Genomic DNA, 27,902 nt, shown 5'->3' with positions numbered 1-27,902 from the left:
TGTACTACCCAAGCTATACTGTCTCGCATTGCTGATTGGGTTGAGCAATTGCAAAGGCACTAGTGAGACCCGGTCCGCAGACTTGTCCATGAACAAAAGGGCTCCCATCCGTACAAGTAGGTGGTAACGGGCATGTTGCTGCACGACTTCGTCACCAGCGTCCGCAGCTAAGGGAGCGGCAAACTGTGCATCAAGCCAGTTGTATTTTATCCTCGCCCCAGCAAGGGTAGACGTGTTTGAGTTTGGTATCGAGGGCAGAGGTTTATGGCCCAACAACTCTTCACACAGCACGCTCCATACATAGTCTGTCCTCCCAGTGACAGGCAACTCATCCACTGAAAGCCCCAGCATCACCTCCATATCTTGCAAGGTGATACCCATTTCTCCATGGGGTAAGTGGAATGTGTGTGTCTCTGGACGCCACCGCTCGACCAAGGCCATGATCAAGGCGTGGTCGACCTCCATATCAGGAACCTTGAATAAACCAGTCAAACCTGCTGCATCTATGTATTGCATGATACGTGGGTCTAGCCCACCCTGTGGCAATACACATTTACGGCGTCGAACCTTTATCATGCCAGACACCTCCTGCACACGAACGAGTATTGTGTTAGGTAGTGCACACGAGGTAATTATAAAACAGACATGTATTAATAATACTACTACATACCTCGTCAGCGGCGCACCTCCAAAGCGGACTTGACCGATGATTCGGCTGTCGGGTCAACTGGGTATCCACGTTGGGTCCAGGCTGCACTCTATCTAGTGCCTGCATATCTGACATGGCAACAAATAGATTGTTAGCAATTTTCTAACAAGTAAACCACAATTAATATAAAATAAAAGCATGGATTCAGTAAGACATATTATGACCTCAACAAGATTGTCAACATCACTTCTTAAAGCTTAAATAAATAAGAACTTGCCATAAAAAAAATTATTTCAAAACTATTTAAATCACTTCTTAAAGCTTAGGGTAATTATTAATTAACTATTTATGAAAATTTAAGTTATAACACCACTTTTATGAGAAATATAATCAACCGTCATAAAAACTAAATACTTTTCTCTTCTCCTCTACAAAGTCCCTAAAAATGTATCCAAAATCTAAGAAAATTTTTAAGTGCTCCTAAAATACGAAGAAATGAAACCCCCTCCTCTCAAATTTATTATGAACCCCACCATTAATTTAAAAAATGGACTCCTCAATGAATGTGAGAACAACACCCTTTTCTTTGCTCTGTTCACTTTTTTGTTGTTAACTTTTTCCTTATTACTTTTGTGCACCACCTAAAATATTTGTGCACCTAATAAAGAGGACCAAAGTGATAAAAAAAAAACGGATCAAACATATATGCCTTAAAAAAACTGCCAAGAAACAAAATCCATAAAATAAATTGAACAAGTGACAAGATAACATTCAAACATTCAGCGGTAAAAAATGTGAAATCAAAAGAATATTTCAAGGGCTGTCATATTGCCCAAGAACAATAAATATTCAACACTTCTACACCATACCCTTGCTGCAAAAGTAAATCACAATTTTCCCTCACGTAGACAAACCATGAGTTAAAGTCTTTTCACTAACAATAAATAGCAAAACATAATGAAAAATCAGTGTTTAGCATAAAAGAAGTTGCAAGCTGACAAATTAAAGACAATCTTTTTTTTTTCTTAACCGAGGCACTCGCATGTTGGGGAAAGAATAATGATTTCAATTGATAAAAACAGATTATTGCCTTATGTCCTCATATATAAAGATTCAAGAATTCTACACACTCAGTTGCATCAGAAAATCAACATTTCCCCTCCCTATAGAGTGTAGACACGTCATCACAAATCAAGATTGTGAATCACAATTTCACCTTCTGTAGACACATCAAGATTCAAAACTTCTAACTAACAAATAGCAAGACATAAATAAAATTATAAAAGTATAAAACTCCAGTGGTCTCCATCCTGACAGAAAATGATATCAATGATGATATAGACAACAAATAGCTAGACTTCAGTTAACAAAAACGAAGTTCCACTAAGAAAAAACACACAACCTGACACATTATGAAGAAAATAAATAAATCAATTGATAAAGAAAGATCATTCCTTACGTTCTCATCAAACACCATCCCAAGTAGACATACCTTACTTAAACTTATTAAATAGATTGATTTACGGGTAAAAAAATTCATAAAAACCCTCGTATCCCAATGCATGACCCAAAAATAGAAGAGTGCAAATAAGGAAGCACAGACCTAAACTTCTGTATTTAGATAAAAACCATGTATAAAGCATGCCAATCATTTCTATTTGCTCACCATCGAATAATGCAAAATATCATATGAGGCTGTAGAGCAAATGACAAATTCATCTATGCAAATCTTAAGTTCTAAAAACTTGTGATGAGTGCAAATGGATGACAATAGAAAAAGAAACCAGGGAAACATGTCGAGTGTTGGAATGAGTTAGAACCGCACAAATGGGGCCTGAAATATTCACAATAGAAGCACCCATTTTCATTTACACAAAGATTTTAAATTTCTTAATCCATAGTAACTAGCCAACTCAAAATAAAAGGGGGCAAAAAAAAGTTCACATATTTGTGCTCCTATAGAAGAGTACCAAATTGATTTAGAGAAACCTTAATAAGCAGGCACTCACTCTCCAAATTCTTTAAATAAAGAATTAGAGTAAAGAATATTATAATATTTTATGGATCAAACAAGAATCTCAAATTCACCAAAGGGTGCAGGACCATTGAATGTTCAATTATTCCTCTCCCCCTCCATATGGTCAATTTTAAACAAATAGGAGCTGTATTGCAAGCAAAAGAACTTCTATGCTTGCTATATCAGCTTCTCCAGCCATACAGTTGCACATATAAGCTGAGGGTACCAGGGAATTAATTTGTTTTTTCAGTAAAGTTACTTAAAATTTTCTAGATTGGACTGATATGTACAACAAAAGTAGTGTCAATCCCAAGAAATAATGAAATTTATAAAAACCTAGATATACCAAAAACAATGAGTACTAAAACTTTTAAGGGATATGAAAGAACTTAATTTCTTTGTTGCTGTACTAAACACTACAATCTCATCACTCTTACTGGTTTTTAACTGGACTTACAGTAACTGACTTTCTGTTTCATGTGAATGTGTACTGTATTTCATAGATTTATGTATATAGGATGTCATTATGGGCAGAACATCTTGGATTTACGGAAGACTGCTTCAACCAACCAGAGTCTCAAAGTTTTCATCATTTTTTTCTTAACCTGTGTACCTAATAGAACCAATCTTTACGAGATGGGTTCTGCTTCAGAGCTAACAGTTGCTGCTAGAGGCATGACACACATTTTACACCATTTACAACAACTATTTACACTCAAACGTAATTAGTTTGACACCATTTACAACAACTATAACAAAATCATGCCTACAATCGGATAAGACACATTTTACACAAACCCAGAGCACTCGATTTGCCAAAACCCCTCATCAAAACCCCAAGCACATTTAAACTCATTAATGAGAAAATCATCATTGCAGCATATAAAAGACAACAAAATTCTCATCTTGATTAGTAAATTTACTACTTTTTAAGTTTCAACAAAATAATCAAAATCCCACACAAAACACAACCTAATATTAACCAACATCAGAAAAGATATCAGAGGGAGAGGACCGTACCTGTAATCAACAGCGGCAGGAACCAACGATGACTGATGGAGACTCGAGGAAGAGTGGGGAAGCCTGATTGCAGAGCGAGAGAGAGAGAGTGTAGAGAGAGAGTGATGGCAGAGAGTGAGGGAAAGAGAGTGTACAGGGAGAGAGAGTGAGTGAATAGGCGTTGTAAGACGTTAGGGTCCTATTAATTCAAACCGTTGAAGAAAACTCAATTTTCCACTTCCCGAGTTATGAATGTCTACACAAACATTTTTTTATTGGGAAAAACCCACGTCTGCAGCGCTAGCGTGGCAGAAGGGTCAGACTAACTCGATCATAGAAATATCGAGTTCTTCATTAAAACTCGATTTTCCTATTGTCAAGTTACAAAAGAAGGGCATTTCCCTATTTAGCTTGAGAAAGAGGGCAAAAGGACGTTTAATTTCCAAAAAAAGGACATTTGCCCATTTTGGCTGCTAGATTTATGTGGTTAGACTTTAAAGGAGAAAATCAAATACTGACCTCTATACAATTTTTAGGCCAAGGGACATGAATCTACATTAAAAAGGAAATAATGTTACAATTAATGCGGGTTTAATTTTGTGAGAAGTGATAATAGGGCTGCTCACAAACTAGCCTCCCATGAAGTCAGATTTGAAGTTGTGAACACGTTTTGCAAGTGTTAGATATTAGAAATTATTAACACCAAAACAACTAAAAACAGATGTGCGGAGGTTCTTTGTATGCTATGGAGATAAAAAATGATATAGCATCAGAATAAGTATTCGTTTTCAAACATACCTCATTTTTATTAAGGCGAAAATATATTTTTGTTCCCTACATTTTAGGTCGATTATCGTTTTGGTCCCTACCTTTTTTTTTACCGGATTCAGTCCCTGAAATTAAAAAAGTGTTCTCATTTTAATTCTGACTATCATCTCACTAACGGAAATTGTCTGCGTAGTAAATGAAGTGCACCGTTTGCACGTTAGACGCAAACATAGCCAATAAAATAATAATAATAATAAAACTTGTGCAGTTTTATTGATAAAAATTGATATAATTTATTAAGCCCAACTAATCTTTGTGACACAACATACAAGTACAACCCGAACCAGCAGCATGTCAGGTTTCATCAGACAGGTCCTGCTATGCAGACTACCCTCTCATCCCAAGCTGAGTTATAGAGGCTGTTTCCAGCCTTCCGCTTTCTGCCAGTTGCAAATCCCTATTCACACCAATACTAGATTTTCTAGTCCTGCATTTAGGCAGATAGCCTAATTGCTGGTTTTAAACCAATTAATTGAAGAAACCACACATTGCAAAAGTAAAAAAGATTATGATCATGAAGAACTATAATAACCCAGTGGGGTTGGCCAAGCAGTTCGGCGCTTGGTCTCAGAGTGCTTGTACTTGGCTCGATTAGGTGTGCTCCCTAGTTCGAGTCCTGCTACCTGCACTTTGAAAAGAATCCCTGGGCCAGTGCTTTACCCCTTCGTGGGCCGACCCGGCACGAACAGTGATTAGTCTCTGGTTGAAAGCTTTGAGGATACACTGTGGGAAACCAAAAAAAAAAAAAAAAAAAAAAGAAGAAGAACTATAATAATGGTTGACAACCAACCTTTACCATCAAAATTGGGGGTTGAACTTGTTTTTTTTTTGGGATAAGTGGGGATTTGAACTTGATGTTTTAACAATATATAGATGGCTACTGCTAGTTCACATAGACAGCAGAAAATTTATCTAAGAGGACTTGAAAGAATAGTGCTTCAGTGTGACTGAGAGTGAACCACTTTCCAATTGTTTGCCTCATCATACCTTCATGGAGCCAAGACACTGATAATAGTAAAAAATCATCCACCACAGGGGCAATGATTAGTTGCTGACTTCCTGAGTTCTCTAGGCAAGTTGTGTTTGTTTTTCTTCACTAGTTTCCTGTGAGTAACAACCATGGCTTTTCCTTGAAATCTCTACAGCAAGACCTGCATGACCTGACTCTAACATGAGAATATGAGATTGAGCTAATTCCATCTTACAAACCCAGTACCCCTCCCCCCTAAAAAACAATAATAATATTAATAATAAGAAGAAGAAGAAGAGGCCAATGATATATATATATATATATATATATATATATATAACCAAAGGTGAAATCAAAATAAATGAAAAGAGAAAAAAGAAAATGTTGTACCAAATGCATAAGGCCTCTCACTTCTACGAGGTCTAGGAGAAGTGGTTAGTAGGCAACTTTACCCTTAATTTTTGCAAAAGTTGATTGATGTAGGACAACCTAGGCTTCCCACCTAGATTAGTCCTACCGTAGACCTTAGGCTTCCCACCGAAGGTGTTTGGATTCACCACCAAACAAACATAATGCAATCTCTGCAAATAATCTCAATAATAATAATAATAATAGTCTGTATAATACAAAAGGAACCATCTGGAGCTTTATATACAGCTTCCAGGAATTATAATGACAAAGATAAACTCTCCTAAACAAATCCTATTCAATCTCAAATACTAATACGATAATCTCCACAAATGTGCTATCATGTGGTGTCTGCACCATTGATTCCCTGGAAATACAAAAAATAAATAATACATTAAATTGATCAACAAAAATAATGAATCAAGTACACAGGAGGTATACCAGATGAATAACATTTAAGTTCTAAGATTACAATGATCCATAAATTTCAAAAAATCAAAGACAGGATACGTCCCTGCAACAAACTATGTTTTGAAAAATTGCATCTTCATATGAAAAAAAAAAATAATAATAATAAAATCAAACTAAAATTCCAATTCAACAAAATAATTCTTTATTGGTAAGTTATTTGCGCATCCAATGGATTTCAAACCCACAATCTCACTGTCCATCTCATTTTTTGCTAATTCCCTAGACAACAAAAATAAACTAAAGATTTAAAAATATAACTAAAATTCCAATTCTACAATAATTTTTTATCGTAAGTCATACATGTCCAAATCCACAATCTCACTCCCCATCTCATTATTATGGAAGAAGTGACATTTGAGCTAGACTCATTAGTGTTTCACATCTTGGTAATGAATACATTGAAAGTAACTTTTAAAAATTAATGTTTCAAATTTAATAGCAATTTTTAAATCATCATTTTTAATTCATTTTCAATCCCATGCCTTGCATGGATAAGGAGCTAGTGAAAATTATATCAATCTGAGTCCTAATACGTGTTACAACCAACCCATGCATGTCAATTATCCAAATTAACAGTCTTGAAACTACCCTCCAATACTACGTGTAAAATATGTCACATTCAATTTAAATTATGATTTCCAAATATGTAAAAGCTTGCTGCAAAATTATAGCACTTCCCATTGGCATTAGACAAGCATAACACGTGCACCTCAAACCTCACCACTAACAGCAAACACTGAAAGATTATGATTTCACATAGGCATGGGCTATATACCTTCAACACTTTAATACGTCCTCTACTCAGATCTGTCTATTTGATGATAAAACATAAATCATATAGAGACTGTAAAAAACTAGAGCTGAAGATGTAAATATCCAACTAGATTATTGTTTACCAATCATCCCATCTCAACAGGAAACACAAAGCAAAAATAGAATTCAGATAACTTCACATCATAAGAGTCAACATTGCTAACATGCTTAACAAGAATATACTATATTCAAACATAAAATCCACAAACAATAGAGACTCAAAAATATATATTTTTCAAACTTATTATTATTAATTTTTAATGTAAAATAGAATAGTACCTCAAGTTTCTTTTTTCACCAATAATCCCAGCAAGAGCACAGCCCATCTTTGAAATGGTGGAACCTCTTAGCATCTCGTATAATCAATTCTCTGCCAACAATCTTTGAGATGACCTTTAGTGCAGTATGGCAATCACCAATTTGGGTCTGTTTGGTACGTGTGTTTAAACAACAGTTTTTAGTTTTTTTGGAAATACGTGTGGGTGAAAAAATGTGTGGAAATACGTGTAATGTTGTTTAAAAACTGAAAACATATGTTTAAACACATGTACCAAACAAGCCTGAAGATTCTTGATTATCCTAATGGGTGAACGAACTGGACTGTTAAGGAGTCCATCAGCAATAGCAAGTCTCTCACTATGAGCAAGAAGAGCTTCCTCCTTGGATTCATGGTCTATGTCATGCAACACAAATCTAGTCTCTGGTATGTAACCAGCCTCTTTCATTTGTTCCCTTAAATTCCTAAGTTCCGCATAGAGCTTATCAGTGTTAGGATGAGATCTATCTCCCGCTCAATATTCATGGACCTGGCTCCTAACTTCTAAAAGACTTTGACTTGCTAGTTTCTTCTTCTCTTTCTGTTTTGCAAGGTCTGAAGGTTTTACAGGTACAAGGCCAGCCTTCGATTGCTCATTCATGCATGAGGGGTCCAGCTGCTCAACAAGCTCAGCACAGCGATCACCAAGCTCCATGTGCCCATGAACTCTGCAGAGATCCATCAAAGTTTCCCATAATTAACACTTGGCCCCAATGGCATCTTTTCTATGAACTCAAAAGCTTCATCCAGATATCTTGTACTTCCTAGCATGTCTATTACCTTCACATAATGATCCATGGATGGGACTATGCCATAATCCTTGATCATTGATTCAAAGTGCAACATTCCCTCACCAATGTCTCCCAAAACATTACAAGCAGATAAAACACCAATGAACATTGGACCATCAGGTTTCATTCCTGTTTTCTTGAACTGAGTGAACAAATCAATGGCATCCTCCCCAAGACCATTCTTAGCAAGCCATGTCATCATAGTATCCCACGACGTCAAATTGCAGGTTGGCATTGCATTAAACACCATGAATGCATCATCCAAAGAACCACATTTCCCATACATCTCAACGATTCTGTTATAGGTACTCACTTCTAGTGGTGAGAGTGATCTTATGATGTGTTCATGAACAGATTTTGCTTCTTGCAGAGATTGAGCCTCACCACACTCCCACATTAACTGCAAATATCGGGGCAAATCCACAGGATGACATTGCTTAACTAACAACCCTAAAACTTCCACAGCTTCTTTCACTTTCCCCTCATTGCAAAAACCAACTAGCTCCTCAAGAGTACCAAGATATTGGTGACTCTCAGGTGTCTCTGAAAATTTCCCCTCATGTTTTGGATTATTTGATAATTGAGAACCCTCAGTCATACTCTGAAAAGCATTCAAGTTTGGCAGACATTGTATAACATGTTGGTTCTGCTGATACTGTCCAGAGCTTCGGCTATGCTGAAACATTCCAACATTGCCCAAGTTATGATCATAAGGGGCTTGCTGAGCTTGCCCACAGTTTTGCCTGTAGTTCCCATTTAGGCTTCCCTAAGATTCTAAAAGACCTTGGGAATCCAACCCATATGGGTTCTACCTCACTTCACTAGCACCCTTGTGGGACAACCCACATGAATTTTGTACATGTCCATTTCCCCCATATACATGATGGTTCTGCAAGAACTATCCATTGTTATAACCATAATTCCCACCAAAATTCTCATTTTGCTGAAATGAGTGATTCTGAAATCCATTTCTTGTGCTTTCCCAAAACCCACCTGAACTCTCCATTGGTTTTTTTTTTAACAAGTTTTATTATGTCAAAAAAAGGTATAGCCCAAGTATACATGAAGTGCACAATAGGTTCTCCCACAACCATCCACTCAAAGAAGAATCTGAGAAATACCAACTTCAGATCTATTAGTCTAACTTCAGATCTATTAGTCTATTTGCATCCCTGAAAGCTTCTAGAATTCATTTTCTGCCAAATGCACTACATTAAACAATGATGAATAGCCTTCCAAATATCGATGCACTGATGTCAACCAAATCTAACAAAGGCTCATTAACCAGTGTTGGTGACCTGGTCCCATCCAAATGAGGTCCTAGGAGGGTTGGCTTGGTGGTCCTACTGTTTAAGTGGCTCACAAAATTCGAACCCATGCACAAGCACTTGGTAGCAAAGTTTTAAATTTTGCTTTGGTAAGCGTTTTGCTTTACCTATTGAAACGGAATATTTCGGCACGCATCAATCCAAATACACACACCATGACAACTTCCTCATTCATTCTCCCTCCCTCTCTCCACTTATAAAATTAATACTTAAGTCTTTAACCAGAGAGAGAGAAAGAGAGGATACCAGGCAAAATAACAACGCCTAGAATATGGGATGCCAAATTGCAAAGGACTCAAAATAAACTCCTGTATAACAAAGTTTGTCTTTTCCAATATCTCAATCAATTTTGTGTGAGTATCAGATGTTTGCAACCAAAAAAAAGTACAAAATAAGTAAGCGAAAAAATTTATTGAGTGTAGAAAAGAACAAATGTTTGCAACCAAGTGAAGAAATTAAAAATTCACATATTGAACAGAATTATGAAGAACAAACCTCAAATCCGACAACATTTTCCACAAATAACATACTTGGAGGCTGAGAAGTATGTGGTATAAGTTCAAGAATCTTGAGAAAAGAAAATGCCCTAGCATCACCAAAGTGCTTCTGGAGAACTAATGGTACGATGTCTTGTGAAACTATTGACCAATTAATAAAATAATCTATAAAACAAGAAGCAAAAATGATTCACCTTGTCGAGTGTAGGGTTGGCAAGGAGGAGAAAGAAGCCATGCATGTGCCCCATAGCTATCGAGATCAGCAGCAGTCGGGCTCTGAATATTTTCCTATGTCAATCAACATATTTGAGACGAGAATTTTGTCACTTTAGAGAATTCTATGTCTTGACAAACCAATGATAATAAAAAGGGAGCACTTAAAAAGGCAAACTCCAAACTTTTGACAACATGAAATTAAGAAATCCCCATTTCTGAGCAGCTCAAAGTACAGATATTTTTTTGATAAGTCCAAGAATAGATTTAAAAAGGCTGTTGCCAGTGCAAAAAGTTCCACTTTTTGCAAGTTTTGGAAGAATTCATGGTAGGCAACCTTACCCCCAATTTTTCTTGGAGAGGCTGATTTCCAGACTCTAAACACGACCTATCACTTTTGGTGGAAGACACTTGCCATTGCACCATGGCCCAACCTCTAAAGCACATATATAAACAACTTGAAAAATGAGTGACAAGAAATAGTAAAATTCATTTTCTTCAATGACTTAAGCCTGACACCAAATACTCAAAATTGGGTAGTGATAAATATCAACTACTAACCAGAACAAAGTGTAAACAACCAAAAAAATTTTGCATTGAATGTGAAAAAACTCAATTAACCTCAATGAGCATTAGACAGTATAATCAAAATGAATATTGTAGCAAAGAATTTCACTGCACAAGATTATTACAGTTGTACTCCACACTTGTCCTTATAAAGCAGTGAAACTAGAATATTGAGTACAATGTTAGAGTACCCATTTGATAATACTAAAAGGTTATACTTCTGAAAGCAAAAAAAAAAAAAAAAAAACAAAAAGCAGAAGCATTGTTTTGTGAAGCAAACCTGATAGGGACGGTGACCAAAATTGTGTTGGTAAACATCATTTGCTTTGTCATTTATATCAAAAGCTTCCACTACTTTTGCATTTACACCCGCCTTCATTAGCGAGTACCTCTATAAAATTTCCATGGCTGCTCGTCTTCTTCTTGCTTCTCAGAACCTATCCCCGCCATGGGATCGTCTTCTCCGCCGAGAGAGAGAGAGAGACACACACACACACTGACATACAGGTTGTCTTCTAATCTTGTTTTATAGGCTTTAATTTAGAATTTTATGCCTGTTTTCCCAGATACACCGTTTTTTTAAATTTTTCCTAAAACGAGCTGTCGCTTTCTCCCACTGGATCTTCTCAACAGGCGCCGTAGTGATTGATTAATTTTTATCCCCTAAATCTAAGGAAACAAAAAATTTCAAATTTTTAAAGGAGAATTATTAGTTTACATGACACTATCAAGATTTATATTATACTATCAAAATTTATACGAAATGTGTATAATGTTTTACAACTAATAATTGTCCAATTTTAGTATTTTAAAAAAAGAATTGTCTAATTTTTAATTAGAATATAGCAATTTTATCCCCAAAAAAAGTGCATAATAAAACTTTAACTTATTATGATTGAAATGTAAAAAAATAATGTTTTTTTTTTAAACCGTAATAAAATAATGTTTAAACTAATATGAAAGTGATATTATTAAGATTATTTGTAGGGGTGAGGGTCTAAGATTGTACATTGGGCCTTGGGTTTTGTCCGAGGACATTGATAGGTCCAAGGAGTAGCAAATAATTATTAGATGTTCCCAGTTAAAGTCTCACAAGTAGAGAACAAATGAAAGGATTGTCCGAGGAGGAACTCCTCATCGGACATGATGAATATAGTTCAAAGTATGTACTCCAACAATTAGAGTGATCTTCCAAGAAACTCCAATGATAGGGACATGCCTCGTAAACATACGAGAAGAAAGGAAACCTAAAAATATCTAAGGGAAAACTGTTACCACCACATTAAATGCACTACAACTACTTTTCTTGCCGCATTTATGTGGAGAAGACCTCTGAACAATGCTACCTTGGCTACCACAATTCACAGAAAACTAGAGAGGGTGTCTGATGGGACAGGTACTTAAGGAAGGGCTCAAATGATCAACAAATGTAGGATGAAGATAGTCCAAAGGAAGATATATAATGTGAAAGACTCTTCATGAAGGAGGGATCGGAAAAAAGAGGAAAGTGAAGACTGTAACAATCTAAATTATCTTTGTATCAAATTGTGATTAATTTATAGAAGGAGGACCTCCTCATACTAAAAATATATTAAGATCAAGTCTCTTGTTTGTGTTTTACAATCGTTCAAATTAAATCTATCCATTGTCCAATTCATTAAGGCCTAGTTATTTAACCCACTCTCTACAAATTTATTATATTGGGCTCATTAGGCCAACATCTCATATGTTTTGGGCTTGGACTGTAAATTGAGACCCTACAGTATTATATATAGCTTATTGGAATTATTTATTTCTCCCAATAATAAGAACTTGAATTAAAAAACGCCTCCCAACTTCTATAGTTTGGGGTTCTTTTGATTTTTTTCCCTAAAGTTTCAAAATTTTGATTCACTCCCCTAAGGATAGGGGGTCATTTGATTGGCAAGTATACAAGGGGTTCAAATTTCTATTTTTCCTTAGGATTTTACATAAATAGCCTACAATATCTACATACTAAGCTGTAGAAATATAACATAAAACTCCCAAAAAAAAAGGGATAGTTAAAAAGCAGCATAAAATTTATGTTCCTTGTTTCTGTCATTCCAAATTTCTGACATTATGTAGCAATAAATTAATGGTACATGAGTAGAATTCTTGTACGATACACAAATTAATTAAAAATCACATGTAAAAAAAGAAAAAAAGAAAACATGTTACTAATATGTAATAAAATTTATTTTAATAATTAGTGAGTCATCTGGGTAAATTAATTGTCTTACTAATTAATTAGTTACATCTTACATGACAAAAATGTTGGACTGGGTGTGTGTTTCAAACATTTTTATTATTATTATTTTTTTTTAGCCATTGAAAATTTATGAGTAAATAGCCGTTGGGCAATTATGATAAAAATAGTTGTTGGGCAATAATGGATAATATAGCCGTTGGGATTTTATGAGTTATTAGTAACTAATAACTATAAACCATTATTGTCATAAATAGTCTATATAATTCCCATCATCAAACACTTTTTTATAATTCATATTTTACCGCTCTATATTTTATATATACACAATCATATTATATGTCTCTTTCACATATTTTTCTACAATATATATTTGTTCTAAGGAAAGGCAATAGAGAGTTGTTTTTGAACCTTCATGAGTGGAAGTGCATCCATCTTGAAGTTTGACGCTATAATCTAATCCTAGGGAGTGTTTGGCCAAGAGAACCAGTCACACTGAGTTTTACTCCAGATAGCATGAATCAATCTTTAAGAACAATGCTTTCGCAGCATGATTCTATATGATTGTGAGATAGTTTTAAAATTCTTTTTTATTTTATATCATTGCTAATTATAGAGGATATTATTTGTTGTATCAAAACTTGTTTATTCACTAAAATATTTCCAACAAAAAATATATTAATTTTAGGTGTAAAAGTAAAGCATACATATAGCCACCTGTTGTAGGCATGACATGTAACATGTTTTACAATATTAAAACACAAAATTACGATAGATGATCATATTAAATATAGAAAATTTATTTATTTATTTTAAATTTCTTGAAATATTTTTGTAATAGAACTTGTAAGGACTCAATTAGATCCAGAGCCTGAATGGTTTAGACAATGGCCCAATGAGCCCAAAATAATGAATTTGTTAGAGAATGGGCCTATTACTGAACGTTCAATGAGTTAAGATGTTGAACACAATAGGCTAGTTAATATTTGGATGAGCAAAACAAACAGTTTGAAAAGGAAAATTGCTCATTCGTCAAGTCCGAGGATGGTATGTTCTTATATATTTCTCTTAGACTTATACAAATATTCAAGTTCTTGATTACACAATGGTTTTTCTCTGGTTCTTCTGATGATCCCCCTTTAGGAAGTTCCTTCCTTTTATATTCCCTTCCCCTCTTTTATCTTAGCCCTCCACGTGTAGATCAGATTGCTAATCTTCTTGATACTTGTCCCATTAGCACCTTCTTGAAATTCTTTGTAGGTAGCTGTAAGGCTGAAAGTTACTGTTCAGGTATCACTTCCACATTAATACGGCCAGGGGGTTAAATGCAGAGCATTCAATGCGGTGGTAGCAGCTTTCTTCGCAGATATTTCTCAATTCTTTGTTGACTCATCTCTTTCTAAAGTTTATCCTCCCAAGCATGGTTGCCTGTTGCCTAGTACTTAATGGGTGGTCGGACTTTAAGCCTCCATTCTGTTGGCCGAGGAGGGATCACTCCTCGGACAATGTCACTTGTTCATTGTGACCTGACCTCTTCCTTAGTCCAATAATCTATCTATCTTCGCTAATATTTATCTGTCCCCAAGCTATGTGATGTCCTTAAGTGCGGCCCACAGCCCAATATCCTTATTTGAGCCCTTCATCCCTACAGAACTATAGTTGGAGTTGAATTTGAACTTTTTAAAACTTAGGTAATTGATTTTTATCCAGAAAAAATCACAATATTAAATTTAAATTTAAATTTCTTAAATTTTTTTGGTAAAAAATTTAATTGAAATAGAATTTAAATTTAAATTTCATTAACCAAAGCCTTTGACTTAACTTTGACTTTTTTAGAGCTCCCACATTTTTACACATCAGCATTATTTAAATAAAAAAAAAAAAACAAAAATTATGATTTAATTCTAATTCACAATATTAAAAAATAAATAAATAAATCCAACTAGAAAAAACATAAAACAAAACCCAACTCTTTTGACTTCTTTAATACTTCCTTTCATCCCTATCTCAAAATCATTTTGACTAAAAAAAACACAAAACGAAACCCGACTCTTTTGAGTTCTATTCTACTTCCCTTCGTCCCTATCTCTCTCTCTATATCATAAGCCCGTTTACAAACCAAAACCAAAATAATCTCATCTCCCTCTTCAAATACAATACACCCATAAATCACAAGCACAAGCCAAACCCACAAATCACAACCACTACCATTACAACACCTTCCTTTGCCATGAGATAATGAAGGTGTGAGAGAGAGATGAGGTAAGAAGTCAATTTTTTTTACTGATTCCTCAGTCCGAAATTTTTGTCGATCTCATTGTCTTCTCTCTTGGTGCTCTGCCCCCTGTACAAGACTCTTTCTCCTCCCAAATTTTCACCTTAGCCCTAAAACCTTCCTAGATTGGTGAGAAAATCATGCCAGTGATGTAATTTTTGTGGTGGTGGGTGTGATTTAGATTTTGCCATGAGAGAATGAAAACAAGAAGTGAGAGATATCAGTTACTTTGGAGAGAGAGAGAGAGAGAGAGAGAGAGAGAGAGAGAGAGAGAGAGAGAGAGAGAGAGAGAGAGAGAGAGAGAGAGAGAGAGAGAGAGAGAGAGAGAGAGAATATAAAAAAATAAAAAATAAAAACCCTTTGTGACAACTCAATCATAGTTGTTTGTTTACAAAGTTATGCAAAAATTCAATCCAAAATTGATGAAAATTTTAAAATTTTGGATAGAAACTTAAATTGAAACTTAGCTGATAATCTTTCTTCTCCATTCTTCTGCGTTTTCTTTCTTCTTCCTTCTTAGGCATTTTCTTTCTTCTTCTGTCATTAGTACCCAAAACCAAAAGTCTAAGTTTTTTTCTTTTCAACGGAAATGCACTTTTCGTCCCTATATTTTGCCTTGATTCCCATTTTGGTCCTGTGGGGGGTAAAAGACCAATAGGCCCACGTCGATGTCTACACTGGGCCAGGGGTCCAGCCTAAGAAAAAATCCCTCCTTGGCCATGGGGAAAATCCTCCTCGGCATGGATATAGCCGAAGACGAGAGAGGCAACCTACCATCGGTAGTAACTCTACATATCGTTTCACAGAGCAGGAAAAGCACTAAAGCAGAAAAAAACAATGAAGAAAACGGAAGTGTCTAGGGGAAAGGCTGTCATTATTGCATTCAGTGCCTTGTGCCTGACACGGCCATACTTCTCTGTCCTTACAACCACTCTTAACAACTGGAGGGAAGGGCTGATGAGACAAGCACCTACCCTAGGGACCCCATTTAGGAAGAAGGAAACTACTATAAAAAGGGAAAAGAGAGAGACAAAAGGGGCGGGGGCTGAGACCCCCCATCCCACCAGAGGCATCGGAAAAAGCTCCCTGGACCGTGTCGAGGAGCAATCCTCTCTGGTAGACTCGATCCATGAAGAATGCCACGATTATCGTTGTTCATAAACCAAAAGCCTAGCTTTTTGTCCCACTCTCTACAAATTCATTGTACCGGGTTCACAGGTCTAAGGTCCCAAGCATCTTGAGCCGAGCCTGAAAAACGTGACCCTACAGGTCCCTACATCTTATTTTTATCACATTTAGTCCCTATTTAGAAAATACACTTTTTGTCCTTATATTTTGCCCTAATTCCCATTTTAGTCCCTACATTTTATTTTTACCACAGTTAGTCCCTATTTAAAAAAATGTCATCTATTTTAGTCATTTCTGTCAGTGCCCTAACGACAAAATCTTAAGTGGCAGACAAAACCATTAAAATAATAATAATAAATTTTATTTTGGAATTAAAACATGCCATGTTAGCATCAATATTTTAAAAAATAATAATTTATCAATTTTAACTAAATAAAAAAAATTAAAAACATAATTAAAAACCAAAAATCGCATGAATTGAGATCTAAGTGTGGCTTAAATAAGAACTACAAGAACACAAACCCACAAACTCATATTTAAGAACACAAAATTAAAAACCAAAAATCACAAACCCAGGAAATGAAAACACAAAATTAAACATCAAATCCACATCATATTAAACATTAACAAGAAATTAAACATGAACACATTAAACATTTGAACAAGAAGATAAAAACTTAGAAAATTTAAAACCCAAAAAATTAGCATCAGATCCACATCAACACAAGATTAAACATGAACAAATCCGAAAAATCAAACCCCCACACCACCAAAGCATCAAACACAAAACTCAAACCTAGAATTTCTAGCCCTCAAACACAAAAACACTAAACTCAAAACCCAATTTTTCGAGCACCAAAGAAAATAGAAGAAAAGAGAGAGTATAATTTTCTTATCTTTCCAAGAAACCAACACAAAATCAACTTTAACCAACACAAAACTCAATGATCTGAAACCCAACGATCAACGACCCACCAATTTAAAACCCAATGATCTGAAACTCAACTCAAACCACCGATCCGAAACCTCCAAACCCACCAGATCCACCACCTCTGATCTCTACTTCTGTTTCATTGCAAGGAACCCAGGCCGAAGCTCCTCAAGCTTCAATCCTTCGTTGTTGACCACGACAGCCACGAACGGCAGTGAATCCTTTTTGGGCTTGGTCTATGGGTTTCACATCAAGTTCTCTACCGATGATTTCTTCTTGCTCGTGTCCGCTTGAGTTTCAGTTCCTCCTCTTTTTCCCTCTCATCTCTTATGGCTGGGATTGAGCTCAATGAGAGGCTGAAGTGCTAAACCAGAGAGAGCAAAAGGGAGAAGCGGAACCACGAGAGAGAGAGAGAGAGAGAGAGAGTGTGTGTGTGTGGGGGGGGGGGGTTTAATTTATTGGGTTTATTTTAATTTTTTTGGGTTTGTGTATGCTTAATTTTATGTTTGTTTTCTAAGAAAAAAAAATGTCAAATAAAGGAAAAAGTTTTTTTTGTTCTTAAATCTAGGTTTGTGTTCTTGTTGTTTTTATTCACGACACACTTAGATCTCAATTCATGTGATTTTTGGTTTTTAATTTTTTATTTAGTTAAAATTGATAAATTAATTTGTTTTTAAAAAAATTTAGATGCTAACGTGGAATTTTTTAATGCCAAAATAAAATTTTTATTATTATTTTATGGTTTCGTCATCCACCTAGGAGTTTGCCATTAGGGCACTTGAGGAAATGACTAAAATGGATAACTTTTTTCTAAATAGGGACTAAATGTGGTAAAAATAAAATGTAGGGACCAAAGTGAGAATCAGGGCAAAACATAGAGACGAAAAGTGCACTTCTGCCTTTCTTTTCCAACAGAGTTGTCTACCACCAAACTATGGTAGACACTACCCCTTCCCCATGAAAAAGTTGGACATGTGCCACCATTCATTTGCTTTGAAATTTTTTAAAACTTTTTTTTTTCATTTAATTGCATTATTTATTGGATTTGATCGGACTTTTTTTTTTTTTTTTAATACTAAGTATTTTAATACACACGAGGAGAGGAGAGAATGTTTTAAAGAAACTGACAATAATATATATCCAAAAAAGTCGATTTGACCGGACTTTGATTCCTATTGGCTAATACTACAAACCCACGTATTGACATATTAAATTCATATATTGTTACTGTAAATTTAAGATTTATATCATAAATTAAATAAATGCATATAATATGTATAATATTTTATATATTTATTAAAATATATATAATATTATACACATTTGCATAAAAATATACAATGTTGTAGACATTTTTTTAAAATTTATTATATAAATCTTATCTAGATAGTATAATGTTAAATAATAATTTTTATTTTTATTGTGATTATTTTTTTAATAGTTAGTAATATTTTGTTGATTTTTGAAACACTATAATGAAAGTTGTGATATAAAAAATAGATTTTAAAGATGGTATTTATATTTATTTGAATTATTTTAGTCAATTTTTTATTTATACTAATTTAATGTATTTAATTATATTTTAAATAACTATTAAGTTAATTATGATGTCATCACTATTCAGCCTTGGTTGGGCCTTAGTCTGACCTTAAAAACATTAAACTTTTTTCTTCTCCGGTTCTTTGAACAATCTAAGTTTTAAAACCATGATATACTCAAAATATGTATCATTGAATGGAAATAGCATTGTTATTTGTTCACTTTATTCTATGATATTAGGAGGCTCTCATGAATTTAATAGTTTTTCTATTTTCTTAATTTGATTAAAAAAAATTATATTCCTATTTTGTAGAATTTATTTTGAAGTTAGATTAAGAGCTCTATATTGAACATATTAAAGTCCGGGTGCGTTATCCGTTACTATATTAATTTATAATGATGTTTTTATAATCTATAAGTTTATTTAATGCATTGTAAAGAATTAAAAATGTCCTTTATTAAATAATTTTTTTGTTAAAATAATATTATTTGATTATTATAAATGACGATACAATAATCTTTTTGTTTAAAATAATATTTTTGTAGGTTCTTGAAGAGCTCAACCTACCTATACAAGTGAAAATTTTGAATGGAAAAAAATTTATTTTCCAATCAAAACTAAATGACTATAAACTCTATTGTAGAATCTGACAAAGCAATTTAAGCTTGATAAAATGACAAAAGTACATATTTATTTATTATAGCAAAATTATTAATTTGGTATTTTACTTCTACATGTTATATTTTATTACATTCACAAGCTTATATTAGCGATACTACAAATGATTGTGAGAGCAACTTATCAAGTGAATAGAATAGTGATTCTAAAAAGTTACAAAAAATTGATGTTGAAGGCAATATACAACTCACACCAACATCTGCATTCAAGGAGAACAAAATGAGTTATTCAATGATTACTACAAAGCAATAAAAGAAGAAAATACAAAAAGTTACTTAAAATTGCCAAAAAAAAAAATCACAAAAAATTATGAAAAACATTTTTTGTCTTGCAATTGATTACAAATTGTTATTTTAACATTGCAACATTTATTGGATAATTGAGGATATTAGGTGTTTGGAATCCTAATTTTTATATAAAATTTTTTAATTGATATTTTCCATTTACTAAGGCAACAAAACGAAAGTTTTTAAGGCTGTTTAGCACTGTCAACAACATTACATTTGTGATAACTTAAATTCTTCTTTTATTGTTGGATTTTTTTTCATAGTCAATAGCTTTCTCATGTATTGCACAGGTTAGCGACTAATAGTACATAACTTGAAGAAAATAAAAATAACTTCCGCAACCAACTAGAGCATAAGCACAACAAAACTATGGAAATGTATTTATTTATGAAATTCACGTACCAACTATTACATGAGATGGAGTTCGTAGAGATAAAATACAAAGCATAATAAGTGCAGCAAAGCTACAGAGGGTAAAATTATTTATGGAACTCCATGACTGCCCAAAGAGCATAAGCACAGAAAACAACTTGAAAGTTTGAAAATCCGGATTCCTTGCACAAAGCCTCAAATTCTTTCTCCGTTCTCTCCTGGCCTTCAAGGTTCAACAACATGCTAACGTCAAGACGAGAGATATATTGAGAAGCCATACTTGACACTGTAGCTTCTGGCATGAGTAGTTCAATAATAACTACCTTCCCATTATCTGGTAGTGCTTTATAGCAGGTCCTCAAAAGTTTCTTGCAGTTTTCATCATTCCAGTCATGGAGTATATTCTACAAGTGACAAAATGCAGACACAAAAATGATTACTTTTGAAAAAATTTACCCAAAAATTCTTTATCATCATATACTTTAAACACAATATCCAAATTATACCTTCATTACAATTGCATCCCCTTTAGGTACATTGTGAAACATATCTCCTCCCACGTGCTCAATACCTGCATAGAATATGAGTTGTGCTCTTCATTTAGGAAGAATCCTTGTGAACAGGACCAGCTTGATAAATGCCTAAGACAATAACTTTAAGTGATATATATATATATATATATATAGAGAGAGAGAGAGAGAGAGAGAGAGAGAGAGAGAGTTGTTGTATTCAAATCTTGCTAATATCTACGTTTCTGTTGATTATATGATTATTAATTCACTTAAGTTTTCTTGTAACAAAGTTAATCTTAAGTAGGATTTCATAAATTTTAATTTTAAAATACTTCAATATGTATAAAAAATTGTAACAAGAGTTATCAATAAAACCGTGTTAGTGATACATGCATTTGGAAAATTATTAATCTAATCTTTTTATATAATTCACTTCATCAATTCGATTTTTTTTTCTAATATTTGTAAAACTTCTTCAAAAACTTATAGTTTTTGAAATAAATATAAACCATCAAAAGTTTCATCTAGATTTTTTTAATTATAATCAGTATATTGCTAGTAATGAATTTCTCAAAAGATATCCTTTTGAGATTCAATTCATTCTTCTATTTTTTTATTCTTCTTAATTTTTTCATATCCTAATTCTTATTTTTCAAGAAATTTATTTTCAAAATAATATTTACAAATAAAAAAGGCAGTATATAAAATATAAATTTATAAGATGACTAGAATAAAATAAAATTTAAAAAGTAAAATAATATAACCTGACTTATCAAATGCAGTATTAGAATTTTATTTATCAGTAGAATCTCTCAATAACCTCAACCTTCACAACATCCGTCCATGACTTTCCCTTTGCACAAGCATAATAAGTTTCTTAACCCTCTAATAATACTTTATTGTTATCATTTGATGAGTTTTTACTTTTTAAAACCCATTTCACTCTTAGTTATTACTATCCCTTACTTGGCACCACTAGCATGTTGGGTTTCTTAACCCTCTAAGAAAACTTTTTTTATCCACTTAAGTTTCTTAATTCTTACCAAAGGTCTTGTAGTTGAATTGACGCATTCCCATGCATAAAGTGCTTGGGAGTCTAGGCAGTAAAGAGTTTGTGTTTCGGGATTAGCAACATATTGCAATTATCTAAAAAAATGTTTCTTAATTCTTGAGTAATTCTTTTTTTTTTTTTTTTTTTTTTTGCATCCACTCTTCTTTTTTGTGGAGATAGTTCGTGCATTATCACAATGAATGTTCTTTTTTTTTATTTTTATTTTTTTATTTTTTTTTATTTGAGAAACAAACACACACACACACACAAGAGAGAGGCAAATAGGTTCTAACACAAGTGCACACCACAACTCTACTCAAAAGGCAAGCACGACACACAGAGCATTAAATACTCTACTCAAACCTCGGATTAAACGAGAATCAAACCCTCATGAGATTAAACAAGCATGATTGAATCAAACCTCAAACAAAGATGGAAATCAATGATCAACATCGAGTGTTTTTCGAGAACAAAACTAAATTTGCACTACCGAATCAAGTTTTGAGTGAGATATTTTGATAAAACACGATATTTTGAGATAAAAATTAGGATTAACTGGGCACGTCCAAATCAAATCCTAAGAAATATTTTGATAAAAACACGATGTTTTAAGATAGAAACTAGGATTAAACGAGCACAGTCGAATCAAATCCTGAGAGATATTTTGATAAAAACACGATATTTTGAGATAAAAGCTAGACTTTTTTGGATATACGTCACTATCAGGTTTAAAGCATGTTCTGTGTATCCAAGAGTTAGGTCATTTTAGATATATACCATTGTCAATTTTTTTTCCCCTTAACAGTATATTAGAATTTGACATACGCTAGTTGCTGAGCCTTTTTATTATTATTATTATTTTTTTTTTTAGAATACTAAGTATTTGGATATATGTCACTGTCGGGTTTAAAACTTATGCTGTGTATCCAAGAGTTAAGCCCTTTTAGATATACACCATTGTCAGTTTCTTTAAGACATTCTCCCATCTCCCTCTGTGTGTGTGTGTGTGTGTGTGTGTGTGTGTTAAAATATTTAGTATTCTCAAAAGAAAAAACAATAAGTTAATCCCACATCGAAAAATGAGTGTGAGTTAAAGAGATTTAAAGTCTGTGCTGTGTATCTAAGAGTTAGGCATTTTTGGATATACACTACTGTTAATTTCTTTAGTTGGTGAGCCTTAACAGCAGTTCCTACCAAACAAAGATACTATATGTTTAATAAGTAGGTGTTTAATGAATTATAAACAAATTTAATAGCAATATACATATATATATATATATATATATATATATATATTAATAGGTAAAACTTAGAGAAAATCCAATTATATTTTACAATTGAAGTCCAATTTTGCGCCATGTATTCTAAATTATTTATTTTTTGAGAATTTTATTTCTTAATTTTGAAGTCAAATGTGAGACCACATCATAAATATCTATCCAAATGAATTATTGCATACAAAAACTAAATAGTCAGGAATTAATTAACACAAAAAAAAAATTAAAATTGACAATTTACATTTTCTACTTAATAATATTCTTACAAGACTTTTAAAAAAATTTTAAAAAAATATAAGAATGACTATTAATAATATTTAAATTATATATGTAAGAATTATACTATACATCTTAATATATATTTTTTTAAGTATATCCATATATATGCAAGAAGTTACAAGTTAGTATTATTAAATAGATTAATCCTACTATAAAGAAATTAAGAATTTTACCAGGATAATATTGTGCGCTTTGTATCACATGAGGCAAGTCAAAGTTAATGCCTTTAATGGAAGGGTACTTGGAAATGACCATGCTTAGGCACTTCCCAGTTCCGCCCCCGACATCAACCAATGATGTTAGCCCCACAAAGCCTTGGTATATCTCAAGAATTTTTGACAGGGCTATTGTGGAAAGATCAGCCATGCTCTTGTTGAAAAGTATGTTGAAAGCTGGATCCTTGTCCATATATTGGAACAAGGACTTTCCATGCACTCTCTGAAATTGATTACCACCTTCAAGAATGGCATGCTTCATCCGTAGGCTGCGACGTAGAAACAAATCAGATAACAGAAGGAAATACAATACACAAGTAATATTATTTTGATTCATTATATATATATATATATATATATATATCAACATATGGCAAATTGGCAATATATAATTCTTTTTTCCTAAATATATAATTTACTGCAGATTAACAAATAATGTATTTTTTTTAATTTACAACACCTTAATATATAAATAGTAACGCTATGAAACAATAGTTTTCACAACTAATCATAAAATTTGTCAGATTTGTATTAACATCACTTTTATTATACATCAATCACAATAATTTATATTATCAGTTTTGAGAAATATTATGTGCCGATAATTATTGATATTGGGATTCCTAACGGCATAAATAAGAAGTAACAGCCAGCAAAATCATTCAATTATGATGAAATGTTATTGCCCTTTTTTGCATCATATTTTTGCATTTATACAAAATCAAGGAGACTCGTGTATACCTGGTCTCCCAAAAGGCTCGGTGAGAAACGAAAGCTGAAAGAGAAGCCAGGGAACTGCCATCATCTTTTTCAACAAAGAAGTAAGAGGTTGGTGTGAGTCCATAAAGTCTCTCAACCCTACCATCTTCTAGTGTGTGGATAGAGCATGTCAAAAGGGAGTGACTAACAAGGACTCGCAACATGCGATCCAACCTAGAAGGTGTATCAGAATCAGAGTCCTTTGTTGGAAGCTGAGAAGCAATTTCAGAAGTTGTGATACAAGCAGCAGGGCCTGCTCTAGCAATAATTCCAAACAGGTCAAGCTCAAAGGCTGCATTTAGGACACAAGAAAATATTTGGGCACTGGAGACTAGGATAGCCTGGAGGCATGCCTTATCATCTTCACTAACACTAAGTGTGGGTGTAACTTTGTTTTCTAAGGAACCCATTTTAATTTGCTTCTTTCTCCCTTTTCGTTTTTCCCTCTACTATAAATAGGCCTTGCATGATAAATATCTTGTGGTGTAGATTTAAAACCAATTTTTCTAAAGCCATCAGATCAATATCGTCCTTGTTGCGCTAATACAGTGACCTTAGACCACAAACGTGCTTAGAATTTTCTACTATTATATATAGTAGAAAATTCTAATTACGTGCAATAGTCCATCACTCCAAAGCAAAGTCACCATCCAGCTTGTTGAATATGCGTTCATACCATGTTAAAATCAAAGAGAAGAAGAAAAATAAAAGATTGATGTAGAGATTAAATGTAGAAAAGCGGAAGTCTTTAGTAACTATATCTTTACTATTTAGAATTTGTGTTACACACAGATCTAGTGAATGAGTTGTGTTTGATTCAAATTAGTCAAGTTCGGGTTGAAAATAATTTCAGGTATCAAAAGGATCATTCTAATGAGTTGTGAGCAGATTAAGTCGATCAAGTTACGGGTTGACGCGTATTTTTTCACACGCAAAAATAAAAAATAAATTTTAAAAAAATACTAAATGTTAAAAATAATAAAATACTTAAAAATAAAAATTAAATAATACATAGATTTTTAAGTTTACACAATTCAAAGTTCCTAATAATATTATGACCATAAAAATTTAGGTGACTTCTCGTTAACTACCCAAACCGACTCCTTCAAAACTTTCATATATTTGTACTTCTTTTCTAATGGAGGAAAACACAAAACAACTCTAAGTAGTAAGTATGAATCATAAAATGACACTGTCCAACATCCAAAATGGCCATATATTACCATTTAGCAAAATATTTAGCAATATGTCACTGTTTTTGAATTATTTAACAATCTATCACCTTTTTGAAACTCGAAATTGCCATGTAACTTGAGTTTCAAAAACTCGAGTTTTTTGAAAAAATAACCTTCAAATTTGCTGTGTCATTTTTTATGGAACTCGAGTTCCATAAAAAAAAAAAAAATTCATGGAACTCGAGTTTCACAAACTCAAATTTTAAAAAAGTAATAAATCTCTAATTATTTCATAAATAGTAGTAAATCTATACATATTTTACCAAATAATAGTAAATATATACATATTTTACCAAACGGTAATACTTGACCATTTTGGCCGGTCTAACTTGAAAAAGCAAAAGAAAAGAAGGGAAATTGACACCGTAATAAAAGCTTCCTGACACATCAAAGTTTTATTATTATTATTATTTATTTTATTCGGACACATCCAAGTTAAGTTATATCTAGGGCTGTCCATCCAATCCGACGACCCAACCCACCCGAAGATTCCGACCGTATCCAACCCGAAAACTGGCCGACCCGATCAAGTCACCGGTCGGCGGCGGGTCATTTATTCCAAAAACCGACTCTGGTGGGTCGGTCTCGGTTTTCCTCCCCAAAACCCGAAAAAACCCGATCCGACCGATGTACTAAGATTTCCATCAAAAAATTTCCAGATTCCGGCAAAAGTTTCCAGATTCCGGCAATATTTTCCAGATCCCGGCGATATTTTCCAGATTCCGGCGATAAATTTCCAGATTCCGGCAACAAACTTTCATATTTTGACGACTTATCAAGTAGATCTAGTGATATTTTGTCCAAATCTAGTGAAATCTCATCGGATCTAGCGAGATCTCACCAGATCCGGTTAGATCTCCGCCGGATTTGGCGTTTTTTCACCTGAAATCAACTATTTGTCTAGATTTTTCACTTTGGACAGTTCCGACCGAACCAACCGTGTTTCCGGCGCAAGACCAACCGCGCCAATCTGACTCCCTCGCCGGTCGGCGACGGGTTAGGATTTTCTCAACCCGATTCTATCGGGTCGGTCTCGGGTTGGGCACAAACCCGACCCGGATCGACTCGTGGACACCCCTAGTTATATCATATCACTGTTAACTTGTTCTTTTTTAATGCCACATCACTTTCAACTTGATCTTGTCTCACATTTTCAATTTTCTCACTTAAATATACTGCCAGAACACTTTCTTTTTCCTTTTTTTCCCCCTCAAATGTTAGAGATACAATAATTTTACAATAATAGAGTTAGTAAATTTTTACTAATTTTTACTTGAACTCATATTAACATTATTTTTATATCTATTGTGGGGCCAGAGAACTTGTGACCTCGGCCCACTTTACGTTAAGACCCAAGGCTCAAGCCGAGAAGGGACATTACCGAGGACATACGGCGAAAGTCCAAATGGCCTGGAGATATAGTCGAGGATGATTCTGTCCTCGGCATCCCAAAAGCACTCCTGAAAGAAAGGGCAAGTACGGTATAGGAACAGTTTAAGGAAAAGCTGAACACCTCCACATTGATGGAGAAAGGACCCCTAAGTAGTATGGCGACAAAAGACAAAGGAAAGGCTGCCATTACTACAATTAAACACTCTGCGCCTGACAGAGCAATGCTTTTCAGCTTTTACAACCACCCCCAACCACTTTGGGTATGGGCTGATAGGACAAGTATCAGCTCTAGGAAGCTGAACCTACACGTGGACGTTGGAGGAAAGGTAAAGGCTAGTATAAAAAGAGAAGTAAGCAATCCAGAAAAGGGGCTGGGAAAAAAGGCTAAGAACCAGAGCCTCCCTGGCCGTGCTGAAGAGAAAGACTTCTCAAGCAAACATGGTTCACCCCTGTACGAACACCATGACCACCCACTGTCCGGTGACCAAGGCCTAGCCTTTCAGCCCACGCTCTACAAATTTTATTGTTTGGGCCTTTAACGTACGAACCCAATATCAGTTTGGGATCGTTACAAATCGAGTCCTTACATCTATTATTAATAGTTAACCACCTCAATAAATATGAAAATTTTTGTGACCTTATATTTATTGATTTTTTTTTCATGTTTCTCACCATTTTAATTAGTGGGTCCTGAATTTTACCTAAAATAAAAATAATAAAACTTGTTGACGTTACGAAAACCCCAAAGTCGTCACTATATTTTTTCTTCCCTCATTTTTTTTTTTACAATTTCAAACTTTGGGTTTTTTTCATAATAGAGAAAACATGTTGAATAATATATTTTTTTTTAAAAGTAATCAAGAAAAGTGAACATTAT

General features: G+C 33.9%; 4 protein-coding genes, 1 long non-coding RNA gene and 1 pseudogene across 11 annotated transcripts in view; 1 reads left to right on the top strand and 5 right to left on the bottom strand.

Moving 5' to 3' along the window:
* Positions 1-11,374, bottom strand: part of LOC126712974 (tRNA (cytosine(38)-C(5))-methyltransferase 2) — a 53,103-nt gene extending 41,729 nt beyond the window's left edge. Inside the window, exons 1-2 of one of the 4 annotated variants that reach the window (XM_050412545.1) lie at positions 11,148-11,374; positions 10,282-10,375 (exon numbers count right to left, since the gene is read on the bottom strand). In XM_050412545.1, the coding sequence (XP_050268502.1) occupies positions 10,282-10,375; positions 11,148-11,246 (193 nt within the window). In that variant the 5' untranslated portion in view covers positions 11,247-11,374. The remainder of the gene's footprint in view (positions 1-10,281; positions 10,376-11,147) is intronic. The other 3 variants (XM_050412546.1, XM_050412544.1, XM_050412548.1) reach the window with 3 other exon arrangements.
* The window catches only part of LOC126712979 (uncharacterized), a 47,133-nt gene extending 26,425 nt beyond the window's left edge, over positions 1-20,708 (top strand). Inside the window, exon 2 of the long non-coding RNA XR_007651232.1 lies at positions 20,536-20,708. This is a non-coding gene — a long non-coding RNA (uncharacterized LOC126712979). The remainder of the gene's footprint in view (positions 1-20,535) is intronic.
* The window catches only part of LOC126712975 (caffeic acid 3-O-methyltransferase-like), an 85,393-nt gene that overhangs the window by 26,428 nt on the left and 31,063 nt on the right, over positions 1-27,902 (bottom strand). The window lies entirely within an intron of this gene.
* Positions 4,707-27,902, bottom strand: part of LOC126712972 (pentatricopeptide repeat-containing protein At4g32450, mitochondrial-like) — a 68,714-nt gene continuing 45,518 nt past the window's right edge. The window contains exons 3-4 of one of the 4 annotated variants that reach the window (XR_007651228.1): positions 5,481-5,653; positions 4,707-5,216 (exon numbers count right to left, since the gene is read on the bottom strand). The gene's annotated coding sequence lies outside the window, so the exon portion shown is untranslated. Of the gene's footprint in view, positions 5,217-5,253; positions 5,654-5,853; positions 6,239-27,902 lie in introns of those variants that run through there. The other 3 variants (XR_007651226.1, XR_007651227.1, XR_007651223.1) reach the window with 3 other exon arrangements.
* LOC126712978 (pentatricopeptide repeat-containing protein At4g32450, mitochondrial-like) lies at positions 7,441-10,079 on the bottom strand (annotated as a pseudogene).
* LOC126712976 (caffeic acid 3-O-methyltransferase-like) lies at positions 20,289-24,863 on the bottom strand. The gene is made up of 4 exons (XM_050412551.1): positions 24,381-24,863; positions 23,598-23,908; positions 20,812-20,876; positions 20,289-20,709 (listed from the first exon to the last, which is right to left on the bottom strand). Exons 1-4 carry the CDS (start codon positions 24,806-24,808, stop codon positions 20,413-20,415), a joined length of 1,101 nt encoding a protein of 366 aa, XP_050268508.1. The 5' UTR covers positions 24,809-24,863; the 3' UTR covers positions 20,289-20,412.

The sequence above is a fragment of the Quercus robur genome, chromosome 2, assembly GCF_932294415.1.
Source record: "Quercus robur chromosome 2, dhQueRobu3.1, whole genome shotgun sequence".
NCBI lineage: Eukaryota > Viridiplantae > Streptophyta > Magnoliopsida > Fagales > Fagaceae > Quercus > Quercus robur.
The sequence above is the reverse complement of the archived record's forward strand: the minus strand, read 5'-3'. Positions and strand labels throughout refer to the sequence as shown.

Coding starts and splice junctions, on each gene's coding strand:
- LOC126712976 (XM_050412551.1), bottom strand. CDS start 24,808: ATGGGTTCCTTAGAAAACAAAGTTACACCCACACTTAGTGTTAGTGAA. Junction 23,909..24,380: donor CGAGCCTTTTGGGAGACCAG/GTATACACGAGT, acceptor TCTACGTCGCAG/CCTACGGATGAAGCATGCCA. Junction 20,877..23,597: donor AAGCGCACAATATTATCCTG/GTAAAATTCTTA, acceptor TATTCTATGCAG/GTATTGAGCACGTGGGAGGA.